Raw genomic sequence first — 14,605 nt, forward strand, 5'->3', positions numbered from 1 at the left:
TGAAACCATTTTTTCTGCAGGCCTTAGTTTAATTTGCTTTGATAAATTACCCCATCTGAAGAATTATGAGGTGCAGAAATATTTCTACAGCTAAAGGTGTGTTACTGTTTTGAGGAAATTAAATTGTATTTGCAGCACTCGGCATGATTTTAGCAAATTCACCATCTAATTAATGGCATCAAATATAGTCGTATCTAAATGTCGATGGCTATGCTGATGTTAGTATGTTTAATACCCACCGTTCAAATGCATGGAAGCCTCTGGTGAAGTTGTCCCCAGCAATAGGAAATAAGAGAGACAGTCTGAACTTAAAGAGAAAAGAATTATCCATCCCATTTACAATAAGCAGAAGTGCTCAATTTGAGTGGACAGAAATAATAAATCCAGCAAACTGTAATGAGAAAAATGCCTTTCTGTGCTGTAGATCTTTATTATTGTATGACATTTATTGCAACTGGCTTTTATATGCATTCATAAGCAGAGATGTGTCTGGGCTAGTATTAATTTATTCAGTTATATCAGATCTTATATTTTCATTAAAGTGCATGGCACTCCAAGGCCCTTAATAATTTAAGAACATTATTTCATACATCTCCAATATCTTTTTTAATAATTCTCAGATGTAAAAGGTGACAAAATTCTAAGACAATGCGCATTCATTTATGTATTCAAGCATCACTATGATAACTTGCTGGAATTTTTAAAAACAGAACAGAGGGGGTTAAGTTGCAGTCATCTTTAATTTGCAGAAGTGGAACATTGTGATCTAGGAATATTATAAACTTCTGATCTGTTCTTCATTTACATTTCTGACAGCGTTAGTACGTGGAAGAACTGATTCTAACTAATCCCAGTGATTTGTGGTCAAAAATATGGTTTCCAACTAGCATGTGGTGTGGCAATGTCATAGATTTAACAGAAATGTGCTCATTTTATATACCAATTGGGCTCTTTATTCAAAGCATATATTTGTGACATCGCAGAAGAATACTGACCATATCTTGCTATGAATCAGAAGCGTAAATAGAGTTGGAACCCTAAATATTTAGAATGACAGGCTCCAGCATTCCTATTGAAATCAGTTTCTTATGTATGTAAACAATTACAGGACCTCCCACATGACCACATTAAATGGAAAGAGTGGAAAAACCCAGTGAGGGTACTTGTTACACTCAGCCGGCCTTTATTCCTTCAGCAGGTCTTTTACTGTCCTGCACAATTGAGTGATAGTGGGAGAAAAACCCACAGGCCACTTGTACTTTTGTTCATATAACAAGTGGCCCAAGGATTGGATAGGAAAGAGATTATGTAGTTCCTGGGGCAATGGCAGTCGGCATGAGCTCCCTTTTTGCAGAAAATACTCAATGGTGAGCACTTCCCTTTGCCCGCAACTTTCAAATCCTGAGCTGATTTTCTGCCTAAGCCCTTTAGAGATATCTTTTCAGGTCTCTTCGGTTCCTTTAAATGTCCTTTAATTTTTTTCATTTGCTTCAATGAGTGTTCTGTTTCTTACCCTTCCAGAGGTAAGCTCTCCTTGAGTTGGAGGGTTCTCACCTTATAATGAAGGAGGCTCAGCCCTTGAAATGTTCTATGGTAAGGCAGGGTGGGTTCAATGGGGGTGTCACACTGGGTTTAAGTCAGCTGGCAGAAAGCTTGCCTAATTCTGTTTGAGGGAAATCCAGTCTAACAGATCATCTCATGTTGATCAGCTCTACTTCTGAAACAATACTTATCATGGGGAATATTTTGGGCAAAAATACAAGCATTCCATATAATCTTGAAAGCATTTCAAACTTTCCAAATAATACTTCCAAGGAGCTGTGTAAATTTTAACTCATATATCAACAATTTAAGTCACGACTTAAGTCAAATGATTGAGGTAGTTAATGTTGTATCTAATAAAGTAAATCAGAAGAATATTATATTAGCACATTTAAATGGAGCATTTGTTAAAATTGATAACTGTCAGTAAAATTTATCTTCACGTGATATGGAGCTGAATTTTCACTTGACTCATGAGTCTGATTTCTCTGGGCTTGATTCTGGGTCAGGAATCCAGAGATAGTGGTGACAGGAGACCAGAAGAGATTTTTGAGGACATGACCCATTTAGAAATTTCCTCTGAGACCTCCATCTAATTAGTAATTGTGGCCCTGTAAAGTTGCATGTTGGAGCAGTGAGGGCAATGGGCATACATCTGTAGATTGGCAAACATAAGGACTCCTCAAAATGGAAGTGCCTTCTGAAAACTTGTAAATGGTATAAGCTACACTTGATCAGATCCACCAGTTCATAGCTACAGAGGGAATCTCTCCATAGGATGGCCTGCAGTCATGGTTGTGCCTGAAACCTGGATGATCTATCCATGCAGTAAAGTTTGAAAATAAAATATAAAAGAAAAAGATTTAAAAGAAGATATGAAAGTTTGAATGCACAGATTCAAGAACTGCTTCTTCCCTGCTGTTATCAGACTTTTGAACAATTCTGATCTCTCTCTCTACACCTTCTCTGCAGCTATAACACTATACTCCGCACTCTCTTCTACTACCCTGATACACTTTGTATGGTACCATCTGCCTGTGTAGCAGGAAATCAATGTCTTCCACTGTCCCTTGGTACGTGACAATGATAAATCAATCAAGAACGTAACTGAGCTACCACCAGCTCCCACCACCACCCCCCTCCCCCCACATTCACCAACATCCTGCAGGGAGGGGTGATCTGGGAAAGAAACAAATAATGTATGATGGATCCCCCCATTGGCATTTTAACTATCTACCCACCACTGACAAGAGGGTGGCTGTCACTTTACCCAGTCTCCCTGTAAACTCCCTCCCTGAAAATGACCTGAAGGTAGGAACCTGTAAACAGACTGGCGTGTCAGCTGGTAACAGAAATTTGCTGCCAACCATCCTCCAAACCCACCATCCCTCAGGATGAAACTTCCCCCTGTGGCATTCACACAAACATTCAAAGATGGCATTTTCACAGGCGCTGCACACACCTTTAAATTGGTCACCCAAGTACATTGGAGGCACACATGGGGTAAAGTATCGTTTCAGTGACTCTTTTGCAGCAGCCTGGGATGTTAGAAGCAAAGTACAATTTGCAGATCCTTGGCAACCATTTTCACCACTTTCAGCCTTGCTTTGTCTAAACCTTTTCAAATATGTTTTTCAGAATTATTTAGAGCTTTTAAGTTTTAAGCTACCAACCATTACGTTGCAACTCAGTTATGCTATAAATGGTCCAGTAAGAGAATCAAAATTCTAGGATGTTTTTGAGTTATGACTGAAGAGCCTTCTATCCCAGTTTTGGCTCTTTCTTTCCTAAGACTCAACGAACAAATTGATTCACCCTGTGGCCAACATCACTGAATGTGCAGAACTCTGTACCAGAATTGACCCTCAATATCCTGCAGACATTTTAGGATGCAATGTGGTATTTCCTGAGAAAAGCAAAATATGCACTCAGTCTCAGATATTTTAAACAGCTGTTTGAGAATCTTTCCAAATCCAACACTATACACTTCTCCATCGGATAATCTTTTGCAATTAGAGTTGGACAATAAGCGTTGACCCAGCCAGTGAATCCCATGTTCCCTGAGTGAATAAAAATATCACCAGCAAACAAGTCTGACATCAAAAACCTACAGAGTTGTGATCCTGAAATCTGACTTTATATGAAAATACTTTAAATGACACATAGATTCTTACAGGAATGTATGTTAAAACTAGAGCTAGGTTCCGTAACATCTGTCTTAGCAGGAACAAAATCATGATGTTACATTGGCACCCTATAGTTTGAAATAGGGTACTTTAAATGAATAATTTCCAGCAATTGATAAAATGAATAACTGTGGAAGTGAGTTTGAAAATACCTATAAAAGAGAAAAAGATAACATGTTGCATTTAGCACCTCACTCTAGCAGAGCCTCAATGTGGAGCTGGAGGAATACTGCCAGGGGTCTTTGCCAGGGACCCTATGCTCATCAGGCTACGAGCCTCTTGCTACAACCCTTGCCTGTTCTTTGTTGCATTGTGACCATTGCCTGGCAGTGTTTGTTTGGGGGAGCACTGTTCCCCTTCTTATTTGCTGTCGCAATCTGCTGGGCCCAATCAAGGCAACTGGTCATTGGGGATACTCCTTGTGGCTATAGGGGATTCTCTGTTTCACTATATGCTCAGGGTTGTGGGGTGGATGGCAAAATATTGAGGACCAGTGGTTCACTGGGGGCCTGGCAGTCTTGTGGAAGAGAAGGTTGAGGTTAATTGTTGAAGACCCCTCGCAGGCCGGCACAGGACGACTGTTGAATTCAGCTCTGCCTTGTGGGCCAGGGGCTGCTGCTGAGTTCAGTGCTGGCAGTGCCACATCCTCTGGGTAGGAGAGGAGCTAATGTGCTCCAAGATGACTGGCACCCTGTGAAGTAGAGGGTAGCCCCTGCTGTCAGAACGAGACGAGTGCTGAGGGTGATGACAGCCTCTGGGAGGAATCTGTGAGGTTAGGCTATAGTTTTGGCAAGCAATCCTTGGCCTTGTGATTCAGGGAGAGGAGCAAATCTTTGACAACAACATGGCACAGGGCAAGGCTGCCAGCAGCTTTAGGTCTGAGAAATAATGAGACTGCACCAGTTGGGTCAGGTAATGTACATTATGTACTCCTGGAAACCATGTCATAAAGATTCTTTCAATGCTCAACAAGATTTTGGTCGTAATAACATACTGAAATTGAAGCAAAACAGTGCTAACATGGGTGGCATTAAATGTGGAATACCCGTATCATAATTGTGATTTCATTGCTGCAAAAGACATTTAGTGTCATCAAAAATGTTTTTTTCATTTGAGTCTTGACTGTGGTGACATGATATCATAATTTTACTGTGATCATTTACTTCAGAAAGTGCAAAACAGTTAAACTAAGTATTTTGAAAAGGGCTTTCTTTCTTTTATTTGCAGTCGACATTCTACTCCATCAGTGGAAAATAGGCCAAGTATTTGGGGTGAAAGCCCACCAAAATTTGTCACTAAACCAACACGATTGATTGTCAAAGAAGGACAGAGTGGTAAATTCTGCTGTAAAATAACAGGCAGGCCTCATCCTCAAGTAATCTGGTTGAAGGTAAATCAAGTTTGACTCTGATATTGCATTACACCGCTTTAAACAAACTCAACAATTTACTTTTACAAATGATTAATCTGAATTGTGCTTGAAGAAGTTGGCTACTTTAAAGTTCTGACATCTTTGTCAAATCTGTTAACCTATTTGTATATTCCTGAAGTTGCTGACAGTTGGTTAGCTATTTCCATACATATGTATGATTAAATCCCCATGAAAACCCTTGCCTGCTAAGTTACTGCAAAACTACCTTCTCCTTTATATGAGTGATGAGTAATACTTCATCCCCTGCCCTACCACCCCAAATAGAACCTAGAACAATACATTGTAGGCAGGCCCTTCGGCCCTCGATGTTGCGCCGACCTGTGAAGTAATCTCAGCCCCTCCCCCTACACTATCCCATCGTCATCCATATGCTTATCCAAGGATTGTTTAAATGCCCCTAATGTGGCTGAGTTAACGACATTGGCAGGCAGGGCGTTCCAAGACAGGCTTTCAAATGCTGAGATAACAAAGTGTGGAGCTGGGTGAACACAGCAGGTCAAGCAGCATCTTAGGAGCACAAAAGCTGACGTTTCGGGCCTAGACCCTTCATCAGAAAAGGAGGATGGGGAGAGGATTCTAAAATAAATGGGGAGAGAGGGGGAGGCGGACTGAAGACGGATAGAGACAGTTGGAGAGGAGAATATGGGTGGAGAGGTAGAGAGGGGATAGGTCAGACCAGGGAGGACGGACAGGTCAAGGGGGCAGGATGAGGTTAGTAGGTAGGAAATGGAGGTGCGGCTTGAGGCGGGAGGAGGGGATAGGTGAGAGGAAGAACAGGTTAGGCAGACGGGGACAAGCTGGGCTGGTTTTGGGATGCAGTGGGGGGAGGGGAGATTTTGAGGCTGGTGAAATCCACATTGATGCCATTTCAAATGCTTTCAAATTGATTTCAAATGTGGAGTCTCGTCAACCACTTTTATATGTCCCCAGGGAGGTTGGATTGCTGCATTAGACATAATGGGAACTGCAGATGCTGGAGAATCCAAGATAATAAAGTGTGAGGCTGGATGGACACAGCAGGCCAAGCAGCATCTCAGGAGCACAAAAGCTGACGTTTCGGGCCTAGACCCTTCATCAGAGAGGGGGATGCGGAGAGGGTTCTGGAATAAATAGAGAGAGAGGGGGCGGCGGACCGAAAATGCAGAGAAAAGAAGATAGGTGGAGAGGAGAGTATAGGTGGGGAGGTAGGGAGGGGGTAGGTCAGTCCAAGGAAGACGGACAGGTCAAGGAGGTGGGATGAGGTTAGTAGGTAGGAGATGGAGGTGCGGCTTGAGGTGGGAGGAAGGGATGGGTGAGAGGAAGAACAGGTTAGGGAGGCAGAGACAGGCCGGGCTGGTTTTGGGATGCAGTGGGGGGAGGGGATGAGCTGGGCTGGCTGTGTGATGCAGTGGGGGGAGGGGACGAACTGGGCTGGTTTTGGGATGCAGTGGAGAAAGGGGAGATTTTGAAGCTGGTGAAGCCCACATTGATACCATTGGGCTGCAGGGTTCCCAAGCGGAATATGAGTTGCTGTTCCTGCAACCTTCGGGTGGCGTCATTGTGGCACTGCAGGAGATCCATGATGGACATGTCATCTGAAGAACGGGAGGGGGAGTTAAAATGGTTCGCGACTGGGAGGTGCAGTTGTTTATTGTGAACCGAGCGGAGGTGTTCTGCAAAGCGGTCCCGAAGACTCCGCTTAAATCCTCCTAAAATTCCATCCCCTATTCCCAATTCCTCTGCCTCCGCCACATCTGCTCCCAGGATGAGGCATTCCACCCCCGCACATCCCAGATGTCCAAGTTCTTCAAGGACCGTAACTTTCCCCCCGCAGTGGTTGAGAACGCCCTTGACCGCGTCTCCCGCATTCCCCGCAACACATCCCTCATACCCCGCCCCTGCCACAACCGCCCCAAGAGGATCCCCCTCGTTCTCACACACCACCCCACCAACCTCCGGATACAACGCATCATCCTCCGACACTTTTGCCATCTACAATCCGACCCCACCACCCAAGACACTTTTCCATCCCCACCCTTGTCTGCCTTCCGGAGAGACCACTCTCTCCGTGACTCCCTTGTTCGCTCCACACTGCCCTCCAACCCCACCACACCCGGCACCTTCCCCTGCAACCGCAGGAAGTGCTACACTTGTCCCCACACCTCCTCCCTCACCCCCATCCCAGGCCCCAAGATGACTTTTCATATTAAGCAGAGGTTCACCTGCACATCTGCCAATGTGGTATACTCTATCCATTGTACCCGGTGTGGCTCCCTCTCCATTGGGGAAACCAAGTGCAGGCTTAGGACCGCTTTGCAGAACACCTCCACTCAGTTCACAATAAACAACTGCACCTCCCAGTCGCGAACCATTTTAGCTCCCCCTCCCATTCTTTAGATGACATGTCCATCATAGGCCCCCTGCAGTGCCACAATGATGTCACCTGAAGGTTGCAGGAACATCAACTCATATTCCGCTTGGGAACCCTGCAGCCCAATGGTATCAATGTGGACTTCACCAGCTTCAAAATCTCCCCTTCCCCCACCGCATCCCAAAACCAGCCCAGCTCATCCCCTCCCCCCAATGCATCCCAAAACCAGCCCAGCCTGCCTCTGCCTCCCTAACCTGTTCTTCCTCTCACCCATCCCTTCCTCCCACCTCAAGCCGCACCTCCATTTCCTACCTACTAACCTCATCCCACCTCCTTGACCTGTCCGTCTTCCCTGGACTGACCTATCCCCTCCCTACCTCCCCACCTATACTCTCCTCTCCACCTATCTTCTTTTCTCTGCATCTTTGGTCCGCCTCCCCCTCTCTCTCTATTTATTCCAGAACCCTCTCCCCATCCCCCTCTCTGATGAAGGGTCTAGGCCCAAAACGTCAGCTTTTGTGCTCCTGAGATGCTGCTTGGCCTGCTGTGTTCATCCAGCTTCACACTTTATTATCTTGGATTGCTGCTTTGATCATTTTTGGGAGGTGTGACATAATTTGTAGCAATCAGCCTCTGACTTGAACAATATGGTTCTCACGTTACATTTGAAGCTGTGGCAAGGCAGAAATCTCACCTCCAGTGAGCTGATGTCCAATCAGATTCCAGCAGCAGCATTGCAGTAACAACAGGGTTACCAGAATGGTGATCACTCCTGATTCTGTCATGAGCGCTTCACTCGGGATTGACAATGGAATTCTAGAGAGAGGTGAGTGAGGCAGGCAGCAGGAAAACTGACAATAAAAGCAGTGGGTTGATTTGCTTCTCCTGCTGACGGCAAATTCCTTCCCTGGGCACAGAGTGCCTGGGTACAAGGGAATCCCTCAAGGACACAGGCAAATTCAAGAACAAAAACAACGTTGCTGGAAAAGCTCTGCAAATCTGGCAGCATCTGTGAAGAAAAGTTCAGAGTTAACATTTCAGGCCCAGTGACCATTCCTCAGAACTGATGGTGGCTGGGAAAAGTCAGTGATTCTGCAGAAAATAGGGACGGGGATGGGGTAGGGAGTAAATGATAGGATAGAGGCTAAGCGGGGAGAAAAGCAGTAAGACAGACAAAGAGTTGGTATTGATCTAGTTGGGAGGGTGAATAGTCATTAATGGGGACTAATGCATTTCTCTTGGCAGCTGCCCACACTGTGATAGCCTAGTGGCTGCAGGTAGAGTCCATCCCTTCCTGCCAAAGCTTGATTGTCTTGAAGAGGTGAGAATTGTATCACCCGCTATCTTAAGGAGGCCCATGCAGGTGCAGCAGGCAGTAAAGAAGGCAAATAGTATGTTGGTCTTCATTACGAGAGGTTTCAAGTACAGGATCAGGGATGTTTTGATGCAGTTATTACAGGGCCTTGGTGAGGCCACACCAAGAATATGGTGTGCAGTTTTGGTCTCCTTTTCTGAGGAAGGATCCTCTTGCTCTTGAGGGAGTGCAGCAAAAGAGTACCAGGCTGATTCCAGGGATGGTGGGACTGTTGTATGAGGAGAGACTGACTCGGTTAGGATTGGAGTTCAGAGGAATGAGCGGGGGATCTCATAGAGACTAATAAAATTCTGACAGAATTCGACAAGGTAGTTGCAGGGATGATGTTCCTGATGGTGGATGTGTCCAGAACCAGGGGATCATAGTATAAGGATTTGGGGTAGATCATTTAGGACAGAGATGAGGAAACATTTCTTCACCCAAAGAGTGGCAAGTCTACGGAATTCATTGCCACAGGAAGTAGTTGATGCCAAAACATTGACCGTATTCAAAGGGCAGCTGGACATAGCACTTGGGGTGAATGGGATCAAAGGTCATGGGGAGAAAGCAGGATTAGGCAGTTGAGTTGGATGATTAGCTATGGTTGTGATAAATGGCAGAGCAGGCTCGAAGGGTCAAATGGCCTCCTCCTGCTCCTACCTGCTATGTTTCTATGTTTAAACCTGTCTTTAAAATCTCCTCCAGTGGGTGGTCATGATCTAAAGTCCCATTCTAACTTTCTAATCTTCCCATCTACTCATAATTTAAAAAATATTTTTAAGATAATTTCACCAATATTCCATAATTCAGTGGAAAAAGAGAATCTCAATGTTTTTCTTAAGTCCACAAACTTTAATAATTCCTGATCTGAAGTAACAAGATCTGAAAATACTGACAGCCCTTCCTTTGAAAAAGTTCATAAGAAGAAACTTATGTTTTACCGATTCTGTAACATATATACCCTGATTTCTCCTTAGTAAGTCTTCCTTTTTATCTTCAGTCACAAACATAGTGAAATTTAGCTTTACACTTAATTTTGCAACTTTCTGCAAGTTGTACTTGTGTGCTTCCTCTATGTGCAACATTCATTTGAGTTTGTATTGTCGTTTGTGATTTCAGTCCGTGTTGCCACAGGGAGACATGAATGTAATGCATGCTGACAGTCCTGTTTGAGTGCAGTAGGGCTGACTCACGGAGAGTTAACGCTACAAGACCTCAGTATTCTCTGAAATGGATCAGATTTCAAGCTGTGTATCTGACCCATTTCCTAGAAGCAATGAAAGATAGCTCAACATCCCACTGATTACGCTTTTTCTTCCTTTGACATTTCTGTTCATTTGAACTCAGCAGGGGTCACTGTTAAGTTGTGTTGATGCTTTGGTGGATTGGAAGGACGTGGACAGGGGAGCTTTAGTTGATTAAGAACAGACGTGAGTCAGACTATTTAAAAAGCAAATTGTGGAAAGTGGGAAGCAACCGGGCACCGTAGGTCTGCGATGGAATAATGAAGAGGGGAGGTGTCACTTAAACTAGCATGGTGACCCACTCGAGTTGGGTATTCAGATCTGATGTTGTACTCAGCAGCAAGAATATGCATAAGCATTCATTCCATTTGCACTTCCCCATTGACTTTCTATGGATTTTAGTGCTTAAGGACTTTGCTATTCAGCTATTCAAAAAATGTTGTTCTCTCTATTGGTCATCTGGGACCTATACGAACAGGACATGCACCAATGTATCCCTCATACATCTTCTGTTTGATAGGTCAAAATGAGGAAGTGTCAGTTTAAATATTTTGAATTCAGTGTCAAATCAGGCACAGAACGTGAAATAAAGAGAGCAAAAGGAAGTTTGAATTGAGAGGGTGAAAATTAAGACAGAATGAAAAAGGTGAAAAGGAGTTTTAACTTTTAGAAAGCATTTTTAAATCTTTGATGATCTGAAATAATGATTGATCAGATAGTGTTTAGTGGTGCAAGAGATTATGGTACAGCAATTAAGATTTCTCAGATTGGCTTCCTGTGGCCCCCTATCCTTAATCAGACTACAAGCTCACTTTCTGATCATTAATTAGCCAATTTCAGAGGGAAGATCACAGCTGGGTGACTGTTATCCACACAATATGAGCTCTGACTCCCAAAAGTTACTCAAACATCAATTCAGCAAGTGTCTTTTGAGCTGGAGGAAAGTTGGAGAAGAGCAAGAGTTATTGTCAGCTATGGTTCCATTCAAGGACATTCATTCTCTGTAACAGTCTTTGTACCTCTTACCAAAAAGTATCCTATGATTCATATGTCAAGCTGAGGTTTACAAATTGTTTACAATGGAATCATGTTTAGAGGACTTTCCAACAACATAGCAGGGACTTTAAAACTTGAAAAGTTTAATTTACTTCTTTCAAAGTCAACAAATTCCATATCGACTTTTTTTTCACTTTGTTGAATAAAAAGTACTTCTTAATATGTCCTTCTCATTTAACATAGTTAACTCATCAACTCATCAAAGAAACTCATATTAACAATCAAAACATTTCTCTCTCTTCTTCATTCCTGCAAGATAGAAATTCTAATCTAAGCAAAACATACCTCTTTAAATGAGCAATGTATCAGGATTCCATTTTGCCTTTTCATTTCAAATTGTAATGTCTATGTTATGTCTTTTGTGTTGGAAAAACTACATAATGTTTCCAAAAAAGAATTATAATGGAAACCTGAGTATAAGGTTGATTTTATCTTTTAATTTGTACTTTTTTTGCTTTAAATACCTTGTGAACTCTTGTTTCCATATTTTATATTCAGCTGGATGACCCCACAGCCACATTGCATTGGCAGATTGCAGATTTTCAGAGGGGACTTTGTCGTGCAAGTATTTCTCATCCTTAGGAGAGTGTTCTGTGAGCAATTTGACCGATGAGTTGATAGATTTAATTAAAATATGTTGAAAGTTCAGAAGACATTTATGCAGCAAAATTTAATGAATGAGGAGGCTCGTCATTGAAGAAGGGGTACCGGTAGCTCATCAGCATACAGTAGGGTCACACACAAATTTGTGTTTATCAGCACATTTAACTTAACAAATTTTTCTTGTGCAACAAAACCATTATTGTTTGAAATAAAGACCTTGTCTACAGTTGGCTGCAAGTTACGGTGTTAATGAACCTATCTAGCACATCAATAATTATCTGAAATTAAGACCGAGGGCAGTAGAAATGATAATGTCCACAAAATACTGGTAGAGCCCAGTGGATCATCTAGCAGAAAACTCCAGGAAACTGCACAGGTGACTGGGGTATTGTTATGCAGCAAATAAATTAATCTCTTGACCAGTAGTTCTTTGAACAGTCCGACCGAAGAAAGGGCTTGTGTAGGAGGCTAACAACATTAAGAATGAAGACTGGTTGAATTGGGAATTGTTGAAGTAAAACCAAGTTTGTACAGGAGGAGAGAGACAAAGCAATTGAAATATCATTTACTGAGACTTCTTTAAATAAAAAATGCTTTTAGAAAGGAAAAGTAATAATTTAGTTGATAAAAGAATATTCTTTTCTCCCCCTAGGGTGATGCAGAGTTGCAGCAAAGTGATCATTTCAACATGTTTGAAAAATCTGGGATTCACTTCTTGGAAATCCGAGCTGCACAGGCAGACGATGCTGGAAACTATGTGTGTTTAGTGATGAATAATTCTGGAAAAGCAATGGCATCTGTGGAGCTCATACTTCAAAGTATGAATGCTATTTTGGGCTGCTTTTCATAAAATTGTCTTTCCTGACTCTTCATAGTTTGACTTTGAAATTCCCCATCTATTTACCATTTTACACCAAGTTATTCTTTAATTTGGGGAGAAAAAGACCACTTGGTCATCACTGTAAATGTTGAAATTACAACATGCAGTGATGAACTACTGAATAGTATAAGACAGTTTCAAATTGTAGAAATTTAAATAATTCTAAATCTTTATCAGACATTATATTGTCATTGAACAATTTCTTTTAAGTATGTGTTTTGAGCCTGATCCACCACCACATTCAGCCAATACAGAAAATTATTTTCTTTCTTATACTTTTGGATTTATATTCAAAAACTTCATTATCCTTGATTTATATTGACATGAGGTGGACCAAGTGAATAAAATAAAGTAAAGAACTGTGAATGCTGGAAATCTGAAATAAAAACTGAAATTGCGGGTGAAACTCAGCAGGTCTGGCAACATCTTATGTTCTGATGAATGGACACAGGATTGAAAATGCTTTCCGTCCTCAGATGCTGCCGGACCAACTTTTCTGTTTCTGATCAAGATCAAATAACTATGCTTGCGTGCACTCTAATGCACACTTATGCCATTAAAATAGCAAGAATGACGGGTCATCTCATAGAAACTTATGAAATTCTAAAAGGACTAATCAGGGTAAATGCAGGAGAATTTTTGTGATGACTAGGTAGTCCAGAGCCAGGGGCCACAATTTAAGGCTGCAGGGTAGGCCATTTAGGACTGAAATGAGAAGATTTTTTTTCAGTTAGAGAGTGATAAGTCTGTGGAATTCCCTGCTACACAGAGTGGTTGACCACAAATCATTGAATGCTTGCAAGAAGGAATCAGATGTCATACTTGGGGCTAAAGGGATCAAGGCGTGTGAGGAGAAAGTAGAATCAGGGTACTGAGTAGGAGGATTAGCCATGATCTTATTGAGGGGTGGAGCAGGCTAGAAGGGCCGAATGGCATTTTCCTGTTCCTTATTTCTAAATGGCCCTGTAGGATTCAATCTTGACTCTGGGGAGTCATGAAAAGGGTCTGAAAACAATCCTAGACAAAGTCATGAAGGTGTGAGAAAACTGCCCCTAAGCCACACCCTTTTATCCTCACACCGATTTCCAAGCCTATCAGAGGGGTAAGTAGCAAAAATAACCATTCTAATCCAGAAGGGAGGGAGGTGAGAAGGAAACAGAAGAACTGCAACGGGAAAGTTGTTAAAATCAATCCCCTAAGTATGTCGTAGCCAGGCTGTCAGAAAAAACATTCAAGGTAATCAAGAAGAGTCAGCAATTTTTCTGAAATGGAAATCATATTTAACCCAATTTATTAGAGTTCTTTTGAAGGAATGTCATTTGCTATGGTTTAGAGTGAGCCCATTGACATACATTACTTTGGTTTCTAGAAAGTATTTGACAACATGCTACACAAATGGGTATTGCATGAAGTAGAAGGACATTGTGTTTTGGATAAAACATAGGTTGGAAAGAACAATAGTTGGCAGAAACAGAGAGTATGCAGAAATGGGATTATTTTCTAATTGGTAGGATGTACCAATGACGTCCTGGGTGGTCCTTGCTGGGACCCAAGATTTTTAAAATTTGTGTCAACGACTTAGATGGGAAGAGTGAAGGCATGGTGGCTAAACTTGCAGGTGAATAAAAAAAACTGTAGGAAGTATGAGACAACAAGGTATAGGGCTGGACGAACACAGCAGGCCAGGCAGCATCAGAGGTGCAGGGAAGCTGACATTTCGGGTCTGGACCCTTTTTCTTGGATCACTGGGGTATGTTTTGGGGTAAGAATAAATTGTACAAGAGGGACGGTTTGCATCTTAATAGATGGAGGACCAGCATTCTGGCAGGCAGGTTTGCCACTGCAACACAGGTGTGTTTAAACTAAGTAATGGGGGGGAAGGGGCCAAACTGGAAAATTAAGAATCAAGTTAAAGGGAAAGTGAGAATAAGAGAAGTTAAGAAGGACAACAGAATCAA

The 14,605-nt window shown here is 42.4% G+C and overlaps 1 protein-coding gene across 4 annotated transcripts in view; it reads left to right on the plus strand.

Moving 5' to 3' along the window:
* LOC125454051 (myosin light chain kinase, smooth muscle-like) overlaps positions 1 to 14,605 on the plus strand; it is a 399,944-nt gene that overhangs the window by 158,935 nt on the left and 226,404 nt on the right. For all 4 annotated transcript variants that reach the window (XM_059647275.1, XM_048534324.2, XM_048534323.2 and 1 more), the window contains 2 exons: positions 4,956 to 5,118; positions 12,420 to 12,585. In XM_059647275.1, the coding sequence (XP_059503258.1) occupies positions 4,956 to 5,118; positions 12,420 to 12,585 (329 nt within the window). The remainder of the gene's footprint in view (positions 1 to 4,955; positions 5,119 to 12,419; positions 12,586 to 14,605) is intronic.

This window comes from Stegostoma tigrinum, chromosome 7 (assembly GCF_030684315.1).
Source record: "Stegostoma tigrinum isolate sSteTig4 chromosome 7, sSteTig4.hap1, whole genome shotgun sequence".
NCBI classification, from domain to species: Eukaryota; Metazoa; Chordata; class Chondrichthyes; order Orectolobiformes; family Stegostomatidae; genus Stegostoma; species Stegostoma tigrinum.